An 18,784-nucleotide genomic window follows, 5' to 3' on the forward strand; every position below is an offset into this window, starting at 1 on the left:
AAAGTGCAGTGTTCATACAGCTTTGAATGACTACATAGAGCCTACACTAAAAAATTAAGAAAATTAAAAGCAAGCTTTGCTCTGTAAACATTACTACACTCTTAAATAATCTTTTCACATCCGAACATGTGTAGAGAAGAAAAAGAAGGAAAAACTAGAATGCTTCGGTATAATTTTGTTCAATGAATGAATGAGCATGACTTCGGACAAAATCTATTATTAAAGAATAAAATACTTTGTTTCCTACAATATCAGAGCTGTAATCTACATGTAATCCATACCGCAATTCCCGTGTAGATATATGCAGTAATTTTGTTAATTATGTCCATACCTGTTAACAATGAAACAATGTAAACTGATACAGAGAAAGTCTGCTTTTATAGTAGTAGAAGGCTAACACGTTTTTATTTATTTTTCATCATATCCTTCATACCATGTCATAACAGAAAGTTCTTTTATTTCAATGTGGAAGACCTAAATAAATTTGTAGCCGATGTTATTGAAGTATTGGTTATAGTTTCATAATTGTATGCAAATAGCAACTAACCCTTAGATGATATAAGAAAACAGAACAAGCAAGTATTGAAAATTGGCTTATTTCCATTTGGGATCACAACTATCAATTTGTTGAAACTACCTGATACTGCATTTTTCCACTCAAGGAAGGGATCAAGATTAGTTATTTCTCTTTTTATTTGCATGTCTTAATGTGGACTTTAGCCTTAACTGATGATTTCCTGTATTTGGAGATCATTATATGGTTTGGGGCATCCCTAATCCTTTATTCCGAAGTTACGTAGAATTTCCAATTTCGACTTTACTTAAATACATTATTTCCCTGAAAACTGGGAAACATACTGATTGAACAATAGTAGCTTTATAACAAGCATACATGCCATGAAAATAAACATAACTTTAGCATGTTTCCAACATAACTGTTTCACCATTTATTTCCTAGATGTAATTTTTCTCTTTGACTTTTGGCTGATGATCAAACAAATATAATCTTGATATATTAGCATAATTTAGTATTAAATAAAATATGCAACTGAAAAAAAAAACAGCAATTTCACTGAAAGAAATGCAGTCTATTCAGAAACCGGGAGAAAAACCAGGCTTCTACAGAAACACTAGAAAAAGTAAAGCAGAAATATTCCTTCCTGGTTTACACTGCCTTAGCTATCCAGCTTTCATGCCACAAGAGTAACATTAAATAATGTCTGTGCGCTACGCAAAGGGGAAGTATGAGCGTAATAGGTTTCTACACTATAGGTCAAAGTGGAAAGTATTCCCCGTAATCAGGAAGCAAACTCCTGAGCTCAAATTTCCTTTGGAAATTCATGATGCCCTGAAGGTTACTATAACCTTCCTTTTTAACCCCAATTTATTCTTCCTATACTTTTGCAGAGGTCTGTTAAATGTTATGACATTCCTTTTCCTTGATTAAATGATTTAATGTAGGACATGATGTTATTATTCTATACTTCAAATAATATTTTCAACAGATTTCAAATCATAGAATCATTTATTTAGACACAAACCTTTTTCATATTTATTTCATGTTACAGAAATGAGAATTGTTCTTCTAGACTCATGTTTACAACATTTTCTTTACATGCACAATACATAATTAAAATGAAGGTCCCAATAAAGATTTTTTAATGGAAATCGTATTCTTTCATATTTGCAATATGAAAAGGGAGACAGAAAATAATATTCAATTAAAAAGAGAAAAGAGAAAATTAAAATTGAAAATTAAAATTAAAAAGAGAAAAAGATAATATCTGGGTTTAAGTGGCTGGTTCAGCCAATTTACTATCTCTTTGTTACAGACAGTTGTAAAGAGCTGTAATATCACACCTGAGACTAAACAATCCCAGTTCCCTCAGCCACTACTCATAAGACTTGCGCTCCAGACCCATCACCAGCTTCATTGTACTCCTTTGGACATATCCCAAGGTCCTTGATGCCCTTCTTGTAGTGAGGGACCCAAAACCGAACAGAGTAGTCAAGGTGCAGGCTCACCAGTGCTGAGTACAGAGGGACAATCACTTCCCTGCTCCTGCTGGCAACGCTATTTCTGGTACAAGCCAGGATGCCATTGGCCTTCTAGGCTACCTGGGCACACTGCTGGCTCATGTTCAGCTGAGCAACAACCAATATCCCCAGGTCCATTTCTTCCACACAGTCTCCCAGCCACTCTGCCCCAAGCCTGCAGTGTTGCATAGGGTTCTTGTGACCAAAGTGCAGCACCCAGCACTTGGTCTTGTTGAACTTTGTCCCATTGGTCTCAGCCCAGATTTCCTGTCCCTCCAGATCTCTCTGTAAGGCCTACCTACTCCCACAAAGATCAGCACTTCCTCGCAGCTTGGTGTCATATGCAAACTTACTGAGGGTGCACTCAGTCCCCTCATCCAGGTCATCAATAAAGACTCTGAACAGGACAGGCCCCAGTACCAACCCATCGGGAACACCACTCGTAACCGGTCACCAGCTGGATTTAACTCCATTCACCACCACCCTCTGGGCCCAGCCATCCAGCCAGTTCTTTACCGTGAAGAGCATACCCGTCCAAGCCACGGGCTGACAGCTTCTCCGTGGGAGACAGTGTCAAAGGCTTTGCTGAAGTCTAGGAAGACTATGTCAACAGCCTTTCCTCCATACACAGGGCGATCATAGAAGGAGATCCGGTTGGTCAAGCAGGACTTGCTTGTCATGAACCCATGCTGGCTGGACCTGATCCCCCAGCTGTACCACACACGCTGTGTGATCTCACTCAACATGATCTGCTCCATAACCTTTACTGGCACTGAGGCCAGGCTGACAGGCCTGTCGTTCCCCAGATCCTCCTTACGACCCTTCTTGTAGATGGGAGTCACATGGACAAGCCTCCAACTCTCTGGAACCTCTCCAGTCTTCAAGGAACGCTGATAGATGATGGAAAGTGACTTGGCAATCACCTCTGCCAGCTCCTTCAGCAGCCTCGGGAGGATCCCAGGTGGAGTAACAGGTCTCTAGATGTTTCCACCTTAATCATAGGGGATTTATTCTGCTCCTCATACCTGATTTCCAGGTCAGGGGTAGAACACCTCAAGGATAACTGGTCTGACTTTTAAAGACAGATGTAGTGAAAGCATTGAAAACCTCAGCCCTTTCCTTATCTTCAGTGGTCACATTCCCCTCCACATCCAGTAAAGGATGGAGATTCTCCTTAGCCCTCCTCCTACTGTTAATATATTTGTAAAAAAGTTTTTTGGTCTCTTACACCAACAGCCAAGTTGAGATCAAGCTGGGCTTTTGCTTTCCTGATTTTCTCCCTGACCCACTCTTAATTGTATCTGATTAATGGCAGTATTAGCAGCAATATAAAGGTATTCTAAGGACTATACACGGAGAGAAATACCATAAAACTCAATACCATTCTTTATGCTCTCAAGAAAAACTCAGTTGATTACAGCGTTATGGGTGTCTTCAATAAAAACAGTTCATTATGAACCTCAACTGCACACAGTTTAACTGCACAAAACCTAGGATATATAAATATACATAAACTACAAATTTTAAGGAAGCCAAAAAAACACTTTCAAAATTCCATATAAATATTTAAGAGAAAGCATGACTAGCCATAATAATCACTCTCACATTCTCAGTCTCATTAAGTCTCCATGGCTTTCCTGAATATTATTATTTGATCAAATGCAAGTTACTGGGCAAATACAACGTCAAATTAGTTACATTTATTATGCTATGGTATATAGAAAGTGAGAATGAATAAACTAAGGATTTCATGGAGTCACAGAATCATAGAACAGTTTGGGCTGTACGGGATCATTAAAGATTATCTAGTTCAACCCCTCAGCCATGGTCAGGGGTACTGTCCACTATAACAGGTTGCTCAAAGCCCCCTACAGTGTCATCCTGGAACAGTTCTCCCTCGAATTGTTCCAGGATGACACTGTAGGGGGCTTTGAGCAACCTGAATTGCTCTCCATTGAGTGGATGGAGAACAACCACTGCCTCTTTGGCCATCTGTTCCAGTGCCTCACCATCCTCACTGTGAAACACATCTTACTTATATCTAATCAAAATCTACATCATTCCTATTTAAAACCATCACTCTTTGTCCTATCACTACAAGACCCAGTAAAAACTCTTTCTCCATCTTTCTTTTAAGCTTTAGCATAGACGCATCATTTAAATGGTTCTAATTTTCATCATTCATCATTTTCATCAGCAAATTTCCTATTTTCATCATATGTCTGAAGGCAAAAACAATCGTTTTGGTGCTGCGAGAAAAAAAAGTTTTTCAATGCTCCTTGAAATTCCTATTTTACAAACACAGGTAAGAACTTTCTAGTATACATATTAATAATACCCACTTATGGAAAAAGGAAGTCAAAAGGAACTACTAACTTCCTTCTCAGAGACATTTAGTCATATTACGTATGAATAGGAGTTGACGTTTGGATTGCACAAAACATTAGAAACCATGAAGATTTTTTACCCACATATTTTCCCAGCTTCTACAGAAGATATCTACATGGCATAGAATCATAGAATCATAGAATGGCCTGGGTTGAAAAGGACCTCAAAGATCATTGAGTCTCAACCCCCCTGCTAAGTGCAGGGTCACCAACCACTAAACCAGGCTCCCAAAGCCACGTCCAGTCTGGCCTTGAATGCCTCCAGGGATGTCGTGTTAGTTTTTAACTCCATGCAGTGGAGTATGTAGGGATGCAGTGGCATACAGTGCAATTTTCTTTATTATTTCTGCATCAGATAAAATCTAGTTAATGTGACTTGTTTTTTCAGAGCAGCATTTGACAAGTCACATAAGCTAGAGTACAAGGTGAAAGCCTCAAAGAGCCGAGATTTCAAAATTTCAAAAGACCTTCGGTATAAGAAGCCAAGAACTACTGATCGTAGCAAGCAAAGATGGTTAATAAAAAGCCTGCGATCAGAGCATATATACTACAGAAATACTGTTTTTCTTAAATCCTAATTGAAGTCTTAAAATCACTGAATATCCTGAGTTGGAAAGGACCTACAAGGGTCATGGCAGACCAACTCCTGGCTCCACAAAGGACTATCTGAAATTCAATCCGTATGTTTGAGAGCGTTGTTCAAACACTTCATGAACTCCAGCAGTTCAGTGCCATCACCACTGCCCTATGGAGTCTGTTCCAGGGCCTGACCACCCTCTGGCAAAGAACCTGTCCCTAACCCCCACCTGCCCCTCCCCTGACACACCTCCATGCCGTTCCCTTGGGCCCTGTCGCTGTCCCCAGAGACCAGAGCTCAGCGCTGCCCCTCCGCTCCCTATGAGGAGCTGCAGCCGCCATGAGGCCTCCCCTCAGCTCCTCTGCTCTGGGCTGAACCCAAGGGACCACAGCCGCTCCTCATATGTCTTGCCTTCTAGATCCTTCTCAAACTTAGCAGCCCTCCACAGCCATTCTCTAGAAGCTTTATGTCCTCCTTATATAACCCCATCCAGTGCTGGAAGTGAGTTCGCGCAGGGCAGAGCAGGACATCCCCTGGGTGCGGTCCAGGGTATGGCTGGCCCTTTTGGCTGCCTGGGCACACTGTTGGCTCATGTTCAATACGTCATCAACCAGAACCCCAGATCTCTCTCTGCAGGATTGCTCTCCAGCATCTCATCCCTCTGTCTGTACAGACATACTCAGGGTTGGCCCGTTCTCAGTGCAGAATCCAGCACTTGCCCTTGCTAAACTTCATGCCATTACTGATTGCCCAGCCCTCTGGTTTGTCAAGAGCTCTCTGCAAAGCCTCTTCACTCTCAAGGAAGAAAACAGCTTCTCACACATTAGTGTCGTCCATTAACTTAGTAAAAATTCAGATCCTGCATTCAGGTCATTCATTGAAGTGTCTAACCTGTCTGTCAGCTGTACACTCATCACACTATGTTTTTGTCTAGCTGTAGACCGGATCTTTTGTTCAGAGGAATACTGTGAGAAATAGTATTCAAAGCTTTGCTGAAATCCAGAAAGATAACATCAACTGGCTTCCCTTGGACAACTAGGTAGGTAACTATGTCATAAAATGAGATTGTTTGTTAAACATGAACCCACAGATTGTAATTAACCCATGATGGCTGCAGTCAAAGACTACGCCATCTTTCAGGTGCTTTTCAGTAAGTCCCAGAATAATCTCCCTAATTTCACCAGGCACTAAAGTGAGACTGACAGGCCTTCAGCAAAAAATGTCTTCTTTCTTGCCCTGCTCAAAAACTTCAACAATGTTCGTCAGCTTCCAGTCCACTGAGCTCTCGAGATTCCCAAGATTGTCAAAAAATAATTGAGAGAAATCTCACATGGACATCAGACAGCTCTTGGAGTACCCTAGGATGAATCCCATTCAGCCCCATAGACTTACATTCGTCCAGCTGGAGCTGCAAATTTCACAAAGTTCCAAGTTGGCTGAGCACTTAATATTCCCACAGACCATATTTTGAAGTGATTCACCAAGTAATAGACCGGTGTCATCTCTCGTCCTCCTTTCACTGTTAAAATACTTTAAAGAGTCCTTTCTGGTGTCGTCCAGCTTCAACTCCAGTTGAGTTTTGGACACACAAATTTTCCCTGTACAATGGCAAACAGCGTCACTTTAGTCCTTCTGCATCATTTGACCTTACTTCCAGTGTCTGCACATTTTCCATTTCTGTTTAGGCTCTGCTCAGCCAAGCAGAGTGACTCTTGACTGACTTTAATTATATCCTGTGATCTTAAAAGATGGCTCTTAAAAAACTGACCAGCACCGATGGACTCTAGTGTGTTCATCATAAATACAACAAATAAAAAACTTCCCTCAGTTAATGGAATGAAATCTATTTGCTGACTTACTTTTAAAGTCAAAAAGACAGACAATCATTCCACTCAAATTACTTAAACCTAACCAGTATAAAAACAACAGATTGTTTTAACTACGTTCTCAGCAAATTTCAGTACTGCAGAAGTAATAACTTTTAACAAGGGAAAACTTAAAAAAAAGTGAAGAGGGAATAAACTTAACGAGAAGAATAACATAACAGAGATCCTGTCCAACTCAGAGAGGTCATCTCTCCAAGGGCCTTATTGTGTTAATACCAAAAAAGGCTTAATTTGTTAGTTTTTCTTTTTTCACGTGTTGATAAATGAAACACAAGCACTGCAGAGTGACCACTGCAGTATATCTGAGGTTCAACTACACCAAAAAGCGAAACCACCTTTCCAACCCAAAATGTGCATGTGAATGTTTCATCTTCTCAGTAAGCAGTACACAGCCAGAAATAAGAATCATTTCATCTGTTTAAGACAAGAAAAAGTCTACAGGGCTAACTTCTTTTTTAAAAATCTTTTTAATCATAAACTGCAACCATTATGAAAAAAATGCCCGAACAAAATGAAAAGAGTAACCAACTTTACAACAGTAGTTCTTTGCAAAGAGTATTATTTCTATGGCATGTAAATTAGGATTTGTTAGCAGCATCTAATGAGATGGTCTACAGTTACATACTTAGTTCCCCATACCTTAAGAATTTAAAAGTACAACAGATGCAACTTTTTTCACTACTTTTGCCAATAAAGAATCCCAAGGACCCTGAAGTAGCTGGGAAAGAAAATTGGTTGCAGCAACAGAGAAGCCTCTAGAAAACCAGATACAAATGCCAGATTCCCTTCTCTGTAAGTGACTCCCTCTAACACATTCTGCAAGCTCTTGGGCCTAAGAAGCAATTGTTTGAGGACTACTAACCGGTATTCCTACTTGAATTGTAATGGAATCACAGAATTACAGAACTGTCGGGGTTGGAAGGGGCCTCTGAACATCATCTAATCCAATCCTCCTGCTAAAGCAAGTTCCCTAGAGGAAGTTGCACAGGAAAGCATTCAGGTGGGTCTTGAATATCTCCAGAGAAGGAGATTCTATAACCTCTCTGGACACCTTCCAGTACTATGTAAACCTCAAAGTAAGTTCTTCCTCATGTTCTGATGAACTTCCTGCATTCAGTATGTGTTTGTTGTCCCTTGTCCTGCCACTGGGCCCGCTGAACAGAGCCTGCGCCCATCCACCTGACAGCCGCCCTTTTGATATTTTTAAGCATTGAGAAGATCCGCCCTCAGTCTTGTCTAGGCTGAAGAGTCCCAAGTCTTTCAGCCTTTTCTCATAAGGGAGATGCTCCAGGACTCTAAACATCTTTACAGCCCTCCACTGGACTCTCTCCAATAGTTCTCTTAATGTCTTGAACTGGGACACACTACTCCAGATGCAGCCACATCAGGGCAGAGAATAGCGGGAGGATTAGCTCCCTTGACCTGCTGGCCATGCTTTTTTCAGTGCACCTCAGGATATCATTGGCCTTCTTTGCCACAAAGGCACACCGCTGGCTCGTGGTCAACCCGTTGTCAACACAGACACCCACGTCCTTCTCTGCACAGCTCCTCTCCAGCAGGTCAGCCCCAAACCTGCACTGATGCATGCGGTTATTCCTTCCCAGGTGCAAGACTCCACACTTGCCCTTGTTGAACGTCATAAGGTTTCTCTCTGCCCAACTCTCCATCCTACCCAGATCTCACTGAATGGCTTACACCAGAAGGCTGAGTTGCATTTTTTATGTAAACTCCTAACAGCAACGCAGTTGCCCTAGTATTTTAGAAGGGGTAGAATTCTGACAACTGACAACTAGACTGTTAACAGTTTATGGGCCAGTTCAGCTCAGTTCCATGACTAATAGCGGTGGAGGGACCCATGGACCCACGCCACAGGAGAAGGATTTTAAAAAGGGAAAAAAGGTAGGGAGATGGGCCTAAAAACAAAAGAGTGGCAACAAGCTAAGGGAGAAAACTAATTTACTAAATTAGATATCGGAATGTAAGTTAACACAAGATAATGCAATATAATTGGAATTGAAGCTAATAAATCAAATAAATGAGAAAGCAAGTGTCCAAAACTGAAGGCCTTACTCTAATGCTGAAGGCAAGACAGCTAGGGAACACACACCACAGAGACGAGCAGTAAAAAAAAGAAGCAGACTTGTGACTTGTGAACAGTTTTGTCTTTCCCTCTAAACAGAAAATGGTACGGTAAAAGTCTTTCAGGGTATGTAGTTCTTTTTCTCTTCTGAGAACCAAGTACCTTGAAACACTGACAACCCATGGAACTGAAGCACTAACTCTTTAACTCCCAGTGCACTACAAGATGTTATGATGTGGAATACCAGTAACAAAAATCATAAACCCATGACATGGACATTATCTGAAGCTCAGAAGTAATGATATATTTCACTTTGCCCACCACTTAACTATTGACATGATATATCTGGAGAATCACTTTGATAACCTCCGCAAAGATACTGCATGCACTTTTATGCCAGTAGCCTTCAAAGTCTTCTAGTCCAAGATAAAAGTAATGTTATCTTCTCTCCAGTGAGACAGCTTGAAGTAAGGATTGTTTCATTTCTTTCTGCCTTAAACAAAAGTATCTACAACAATCTCAAGCTAGATTCTTGTCAAGTAGCATAAGGTAGAGGTACTGTTAACTCTGCCATTGGCGTCAGATGTAATATTGGCATCATTTGAATACAGATGATGTGGAAACACCAAATCTTTCAACCTAATACTTTATCCACTTAGGAGTGCTAATGTCAAGTCCTAGAGTTCCCTCTCTACCATTCATTTCCTTCATTCACTTGTTCAGCTGTGTGAGAGGCCTTCAGGAGAGATCAGTTCCCCCTCAAGGCTGTTGGGTCAGCAGAAAACACCGACAAAACTTGACACTCTTCAGTGTTTTGTTGCTTCCTATTTTTAGAAGTCTCTAAACCCATTTTTTTGCTACAAGGATCTGGTCCTTTAAGACATTCTCTTCCAGCTTAAGTTTAATTTGAGATATACTTCTCTACAGAAATGATAACTGCACAGCTAAATACTTGAAATTATGGCATTGTATTTTTTACCTACAAATTGCTGTAGTCATAATTCTGTAAAATACTTTTTGAAGTTAATCATCCTTGATGTAGGAAAATATATTCCTTCTCAGTATTTTCATGAAGCCTGCTTTTTTTTATTAAGCATTTACTCACTTTTTCGGGTGCCACTTGAAAGTCTTTGAAACATTTGTCACAAAATAATAGAGATTATATTTTAACACAACTCTTCAGAGTTTTTACTGAAAAGTAAATTGTATACCCTAAATGGAAGCTTCATTATCACTAAAGTTATCAAAGCCAGAATGTTTTATCAATACATTTCGAAACAGAATAAAATGTCTCCCTCTTCCATTCCACTCTGCTGAAACATTCCCCCATCTTATTAACAACTACACGTGAAACATTTTGAACGCCATATCCCAGTTAGTTGATTGCTAAGATTTTAAAGCTCCTGCCATTGTCCTGTAAATCACATTTCCTACTGCAATATAAACACAGCTGCATAAAACACTGTGAGACCCAAGATATTCAAACTAGAATAGAATACAGAATATTCTCGAAGAGTATTATAATATAGAAGAATATAGAAGAAATATAAAAGAGGAAATTATCCCACTATATTTACATTGGTACAGCCTCATGTTGAATGTTGCACGTGGTTCTTAGCTCTATAACATAGAAAAGTGTGCAATGGTCCTTGAAAGCCTTCAGAGGAAGACAAAGAAGCTGTTGACAGGGCTGGAGTTTAAAATTATCACAGACACCATCCTACACACTGGGGCTCTGAGGGTCCCACGGCCCATCACTGATGTTGAAGACAGGGCTGAAAAAGGCATTACACATTCCTGCTTCGTCTAAAACTCTATTTGTGAAGTGACCAACGTCATCAAGTAATGGATCAATGTTATCTCTGGTCCTCCATTTGCTGTTAAAACGCCCTATTTTGTCCTCCACAGTATTGGCTGGCTTCAACTCTAACTGAGCTTTGACCACACAGATTTTCTCCCTGCAGTGGCAGAAAGAATCTCTGAATTCCTCCCATGTTACTTGCCCTTATTTCCAGTGGCCATACGCTTACTTCTTCCGTCTAAGCTCTAGATGAAGATCCCTGCTTAGTCACGCATTCTTCTGCCCTTCCTGCAGGATGTCCAACGTTTTGGAATAGCCTGTTCCCATGCTCTTTACAAGCACTACTTAAAAAGTGATAAGCACTGATGGACTCCAATGTCTTCAAAAGCAGTTTCCAATGGGACTATTAAATTAGTTCCCTGAGTCTGCTCTCCTCATATCCACAGTTGAAATTTTCATGGCAGTTTTCCACCTATCACCAAAGATGTTAAACTTAACTACTTAGATTAAAATCTATGTTCTATAAATCAAACGTTGTAATCATGATAGCTTTGAATGATAACAGAGCTGCATGTATTTTAATTTTTTCCATGTATCATTGGAATAATCTTCATTAAGTATACAGTCACGTGACATATAATTAGAATGAAGATGTGGATACTTCTTCCTTCTTGAATATGTGACTTAAATTCACAGCAAGGTTGCATATTACTATTAACAAGAACTTCAGATTCTTAATGTTAGAAATATATTTTCCTCTATCCTATCTTTTTCAACTCACACAAATAAAGAAAAGGAAGGAAGAAAATGAAGACGACGAGAATTGCAAATGTGTTAAATTATTTTTGCTAGGATTTTATACAACTGCTTTTGAATTTCAGAATTCATCCACTTCAGTGCAACTACAGTGGTTTTTTAATACATAACGTAAATAAGATCACACTTGCCAAGTGATTATCCTGCATGATAGGTGGGCTGGAAATAAGTGCTTACTTCCAACCCTGCTTTTGATCAGCAGATTGATAGCTTTCATTTCAATGTGCATTTAAACTTTTAGCAGTTGTACCAGCTAATGATTGAAAAAACATATGATCTATAATTCACTGTTGGTCAACCCATGTAAACAAAAAGGAAACCTCTTGATAAAAGAAGGTGCCTAGTGTTTTTAGAGTCACCACAATGTACTAATAATGCTTGCTGTTGAAGAAAGACCTGAAGTACTTCACAACCAATTACATAAAATTCATACTTAATCATTCTCATAAGATCATGCTCTTCAGAGTGATACGCTAGTGCTTAAAATGCACAAGGGATGTTATGGCTTTTTTTACATATCTCATGCTTGAATGAAAGAAGACTGATAGTGTATGAATACTGAGGAGAAACAATAATTCAAAACAGTTTGAATTATATTTAAGACAAAATAATGAAAAGCAAAAAAAAAAAAAACCTTTTAACTATTTGTGTTTCATAAAGAAAGGTTGACAAGTAAGAGATAGGACATAGAAATTTTTGCAAAACCTAATATTAAAAATATGAAACAGTAGGAAGGTTGTGAACCAATCTCAAAAGCACAGATTAAACTGGAATCTGAAATCAAAGGGTAAACAATGAGTCTTCAGTTCTAAAGTTAAAGTCCTTGACAGAATATACTCAATAAAATGTAGTGCTACTCATCAATACTTTATACAGAAGCATGGAGCACCAGAACAGGGATGGTACAGCCATGCAGAAAAAATGATATCTATTATTAAACTAATAGTAAAAATGTGATACATTAAAACATATTCTTTTTGTAAACTCACTCACTTGTGACCAATCTCATGTGCAATGGTAAAAGCTGAACCTAGGCCAATGTCTTCATTAATGCTGCAGCTCCTTTCAGGCTCACACATTCCAGCCACAGAGGCCAAGCCTGAATAAACAGAAGGAGACACAAAGGGTCATGCCAAGGTGTTTCAGTCTTAAAAGCCCTAGTTATAAATGCCTGGATTCTTTTTAATAATCTCTATGCACAGAAGGAGCAGTTGGCAAAAGGTTAACTTTCTAGTCATTTGCAAAATCACTGGGGGGAATTTCACTTTGCCGGCTAGACATTAATATTTTTTGAACTGCAGTCAGTGCTGGAAAATGTCTAGACTAGGGGTTAGATTTATAAATTTTACTTCTGGTAACTTGGGACCACCTAGTAACTTGAGCCAGAAGAGGGAATTCAAGAAAGCATTTCTATTTTAACATTCTTGAGGCTGAAGAAAGCAAAATGTATCCACATTATTTTTCTAAAGAAATCTGTTTAAGTTTAGTGGGTTCATAAAAACATACAAGCAACATTTTTAGCTACAAGAAGCACCATATGGTACTTAAAAAAATTATTAAAAAAAAAAACTGCATGCGTCCATGAAGAGAAGGAGGAGATATGTTAATAAGTTCATTTAAACAAGGAAGTCTTTTCCATTTATCTTCTATTATCTTCTGGACCTAAAACCTTACTGTATGACAAGTGTTTCTAAAAACTTTCTTTAGAGAAAGCAAGTCACTGGCATTTCCAGAATATCGTTCTTCATTATTTCTTACACGCTTTAGCAATAGAATATCACACATCACACCGCAGACAAAATATGCTAGAGAAAGTTCTAAGCGTCACATTATTTGATGTATCCCTCTCTAGGGTGTAATGTCTAAAAAAAAGCAGTAATCCCTTCTTCTGATGAAATTACCTGCACAGTTAACTACACAGTGACAGAATAATAACTGGGAAAAGTGTGACTTTGCTATGCAAAAAAAAAAACCAACAAAAAAAACCATACTCTTTATGAACAAGCAGGCACTTCGTATTATTCTGTTTGGACTACCAGCAAGCTAGTGATAAGATAACAAGTGCTTCCTAGCTGTGTCCACATGAGCAAGTAACCTGGAGCCACGGGAGCTGGTCAGCAGAATAAAGCACTGACATTCAGGCTCCTCTCTGCACATGCACTGGACATTCTACTTTCGACTAGGTTTAACTCCATAACTTGAACATAAACATTACATGTGGTTCAAAGCTTCCAACAGGAAAAAAAAGTCAGAGGCTATAATTAGGATTTAGACCCTAAAGTCTCTCTTAGGCTTATACGGGAGTATTTCGACTATACATGTTCTGACTTGCTTTTCTCTATATTAAATCAAGTCAGCACACAACAAAAGTACTCTGATAACCAAGCCAACGTGGGCAAAAAGCAAGAATGTTAGCTTGCTGAACTTCCATCAAAACAATACTACTGCTCTAACTCAAATCACTGAAGCAGATATAAGCACTGAGGTCAGGATGAAGAATCAGAAGAAAAATGTCTAGCCACTGACAGAAGTGTGTACACTGTTTGCTTTGTGCAACCTGGAGAAAATACAATAATTACAGTTCATATGCCTAACTTATACTACTCTAACAGAGCAGCAAATTCTGAATACAACATGGTAATACTTTTGTAACAACTACCATGTTCCTCTGCAAAGTTCACCATATTGGGGCAGTAAAGTCATCTCTATCTTCAGATTTTTCCACTGACTGCTTGCTTAGAGACTTATAGGACCATACTAATAACATATAATTATGTACCATGCCTGCAGAAAGTGACAGAGATTAAGTTAAGAACCCAGTCTATAGCTGAGATCAAAGGAGAATGGAATTGGCCTTCTCTGCTGAAATACAGCTGCTGCAGAGAAATCTGAGGCCTATCTCTGTGCAGTTCTACATATGATTCCTTGTTTTAGGACACCAGACGGAAAAGAGATGACTGTCCTCCTGTAAAGCCTTCATTCCTGCTTCTTCCTAGAACACCAGAGATTCAGATTTGTTCTGACCTTTTGAGACCTGAGACTTCTGTTCACAGACTACTTAAATGTATGCTTTAGTTACTGGAGTTCAGTGGGGCTTAAGCATATTAAATTCCTCGCAAAGGAGGGCCATGGGGCTTTATCTCTTCTCCAGTACAATGCTTATAATGGAAGTACATTGTCACAGTTTTAGTGCCAAGGGTCTCACAGCAGTACTCTGATATCATACATGATTTGATTTTTGGAGCAGCATTTGCCTTTATGTCAGACAGAGAGAGGACTAGTACACTAAAGACCTGTATTAAAAACATCACATATAAATATCAAGTAGTTTGTGAGTGAATGTTCTCCCTTTCAAATTCTCTTATCACTTAGTAAGACAACTTTGCAACATTAGTGTAGACAGTCTCTTCAGTTTCGTCTCCTCCACGCAGGTATCAAAGATAACCAATTACATTTAGAAATTAATAATCATATTTTGACTTTTACTCAAACATGTTGTTAATATACTTTGTACTTCCAATAGGCAAAAAAATTCTGATACCTTTCTCCTCATGTAAACTACTTTCCTTTGCCACAAGTGTCATGCTGACTTGAGTGGTACTTGTAAAAAAATCAATATGAATTAAGACTATCAAAGCATACAGTATTACACGGAGACAAAGCAAATACAGTTATGAACTTTCATTATGAGAAAAATATTAACAATCTGAACTAAAGAAACCAGAATTGTATCTTTAATTATGTATGAGTAAATTTGAAAAATGCATAAACATTACAATAGTCTTTGACTAATATACCTTTAATGCTTTAAAGCACTGCTACAGGTAATAAGTATATTACAGTGAATAACTTTCGGTGACAAATTTAGGAATGAAAAGAACAGCCCTGCACCTAGGACTGCTGTATGTGTTTCTCCATTGTCAAAGCACTGTTTTAAGGAGTTACACTATTACTATAATTTATATGACAGTGTTATTTTTTCCAAGTTCATGGAAGGAAAGTCTGAAGCTGTACTCTTCAAGAACAACAGAGCAATAGTGTAAATCTCAGAGCCTTTTTCTTTCCTAGCTTAATTTTTAAAAAATGTTCTTGAGGTGTTTGTTCTATTCATATTTTGTAATAGCTCCTGGAGACAGGTTAAATAAAAATAAACAGCAAGTCGTCTCCTCTAATTATTACTTGGTAAATTTGAGTAATCTTCTAGATTTTAGCAGCACTACAGCTGCCAGAGATGAGATGTCCAACAGCAGCTCATTTAACTTAAACTTCCAGTGATGTATCAAAGCATACACCCATCTATGTTACCTCCTATTGTTCACGTTTATAAAACCACAAAATTTTGAAAACATAAACTTAAAAAATCTAATCAGTCAACAAATCAACATCTGAGTATAAAGCAAGGAAACAAACTTCAAGTACAAACTGAAATTTCTGTTTATTATCTTACCCAGAGTTCCACATGGTTTGTTCTTGTAAGTGCAGATATCGTATCTGTTGAAGAGAAAAAAGTAGATAAAATACGTCAGAGAATTAGATTTGTAATATATTTTGTGTGTTTATCACATATCTGTATCACAGATCAAGTTGTCAGACGGCAATCAGCTTAATTATGTGCAGCCAGCTGGTGTCGGCATTTTCTACACTCTGGTGTAAACCACAAGCTGCAGTACACTCACAGCCGCTGGCCGCAGGCCAGTGGGACACCTGCCAGCAAGAAAAAAATGGTTAAAGTGGATCTTTGTAATCACCAGCTCCATAAAGCAGCCTACCACAGTGCTATGAAGTTACAGAAGCATGTCTGTGGACTGCTACTGCTTCAAAACACTTGACTTTTACTTTTTGAACATACTGGAATTCTCTTACAGTCTCGCATTTCAAAACAAACAGTATTAATTGCAAGTCCTAATATTTAGACTTTGATTCTCATTAAAAACAGTAACTTTTGATCATAACACCAAACATTAAAAGAAATCCTAAGAACCTGCACTGTAATTCTCATCTCTTTTTCTTACAGTGATTATACGTGTCCTAAGAGCACACAATGAACTAAAAGGGAAAACACACTTCTGCCAAGACCTAAATAATATCTTTAAAGGAAAATCTCCTTTATTTTAGATATGATCCATCAAATACGGAAACAAGTTTTTGTGCAGTTAATATGCAAATATTGAAGCTGAAAATTGAATCAAAACATCTTCTGTGACTTAGCTAATCATAATAACAGTGAGTCTTGCAACAGTCATAATTCATTAATGACAACTTCATATTTTGAGTACACAAATCTATGATATGGCTAGTGATGTAAGAACACTCTTACTATGTCTTTGATTTTCTAGAATTTATACTGATTTCCCTGCAATGTGTTTCAGAAAAATTCCCATTATTTTGGATGGCAAGAGAAAACAAAGACAAAAAGATCTTTATGCTTTAGTTTTTAACCGAAATATTTACCACTTCCAGGCCACTGACCATTTCTGTTAAAAGTAACATATAAGTACTGTTTTCAAAAAGGTTATAATGTAGCAGCCAGATCATGAGATAAATACCTTTCAGAGTTAACGTCTGTCTGTAAGCCAAATCCATGGACAAAATAACAAAGCTTAAAATTTGGAACAAATCCAGTAAATTCTCTGTGCATATAGACTGCTGTGACCATATGGAGTCCCTGGGATTTCTAAAAGTACTAAACATGGATCAGTTTGCTGGATTAAGCTTTAATTTTGAACTCAAATTTCCATACGCATTGATCTCACCAAAGTGGCTCAAACTCTGTCATCTTAAACGCAACATAAAGCCCTCACTGATGTCCAATTTGCTGTTTCCGGAAAGGGGTGTAATCAGATCAGCATTGTTATACAAAATGTGTCAGAATATAATTAGGTTTTATATGTTACAAAGCCTAAACATGACAAACAAAGATTTTTATTGAGCCATTTTCTGCCTTTACTATCTATAGAGAAACAAGCTTAGAACTTACTCATTTAGGACAGAGTTTGAACCTAAATCTTTGCAAGTTCATGCAAAATGATTCCTCAAAGCAAAAAAAGGATCAGACTTAATGAGAAAATCCAAGCTTGCCTGAATTCTCTTAACTGGGAGTTTAGAAATCAAGACCAGAAAGTTTGTGCAATTCAAAGGAATTACTGACCTTCTCATGCTATTTAATTCTGAATGATAATAGAAAAAATCAATTAACGTCATATGTCCTTAGATAAAATGGATATTTAAGAAGAAGGCCAGTTCCACTAAACTCAAATAAAAAGCTGTTACTGACTTCAGTGGAGCTGAAAATTTACCCTTATGGCCTCCATCTGCTTATTCTCACATACGTATGAAGGTGAAGGTATTTCCTCGCATTCAATTAAGTTTCAAAACATATAGGAGAAAAACACATGAATTAAATCCTTTCTTTCTCTTACACTTTTGAAAAACAAATACCAAATCTTCTGATTGATTTTGGTGGCTACCGAATATTCTGAATTATGCAGAGGCTAGCATTCATAAGAAAGCTTGAGGATAATGAAAGTTAAATTAGGATTATTACATAAAATTAACAAAGATACTTCATTTTCCTATCAATAAAATATTTTTGCAAGAACAATTCCAGAGAGTAACAGTATTCTAATTATGGTTTAATTAGAATATCTGAATAACAAATTCATCAAAATTACTATGTAATAATTCAGGCTTCTTCTAAGCAGCACTCATACATTCTCTTCTTCAGTCTCAGAAGAAAGAAAAAATCTAAGTTTTCAATGTCCACCGGCATCACTGTCTTCAAGCTCCATTTTTTTTCTTTTTTTCCTTTCATTTGGATAGTTTCTGCTTGCAATTTTTTCTAAAGCTTGAATCATTTTCAGGTATAGAAATGTTCAATTCCATCATCTGCTACCTTATATGATTTTAAAAAATCACGCTAATTTGTCTTTTTTGGTTTTGACACCACTTCCACCACTTTATATTTTGAATTTTCAAGGAATCCATTTAACCATGAAGATCCAATACATATTTTGTTTTAATTTTCACAAAATTTAAAGGCAAAAGAACAAAGAGGGACTTATTCCCACCAATAACTCACAATCTCTAAGATGCGCAGTCCTTACATACACTGTGGGAGTTTTCACACTCATTACATGACTCTAGAAAGCCTCCCTCTAGAAGGTCTACAAATACCTAAACCAATTCCTCTCACTAAAGAAT

The 18,784-nt window shown here is 38.0% G+C and overlaps 1 protein-coding gene across 8 annotated transcripts in view; it reads right to left on the minus strand.

Moving 5' to 3' along the window:
* The window catches only part of ADAMTS6 (ADAM metallopeptidase with thrombospondin type 1 motif 6), a 175,254-nt gene that overhangs the window by 90,175 nt on the left and 66,295 nt on the right, over positions 1-18,784 (minus strand). For all 8 annotated transcript variants that reach the window (XM_021380767.1, XM_021380766.1, XM_021380771.1 and 5 more), the window contains 2 exons: positions 16,032-16,075; positions 12,578-12,683 (listed from right to left, as the gene is read on the minus strand). In XM_021380767.1, coding sequence (XP_021236442.1) covers positions 12,578-12,683; positions 16,032-16,075 — 150 coding nt within the window. The remainder of the gene's footprint in view (positions 1-12,577; positions 12,684-16,031; positions 16,076-18,784) is intronic.

The sequence above is a fragment of the Numida meleagris genome, chromosome Z (genome assembly GCF_002078875.1).
Source record: "Numida meleagris isolate 19003 breed g44 Domestic line chromosome Z, NumMel1.0, whole genome shotgun sequence".
NCBI classification, from domain to species: domain Eukaryota; kingdom Metazoa; phylum Chordata; class Aves; order Galliformes; family Numididae; genus Numida; species Numida meleagris.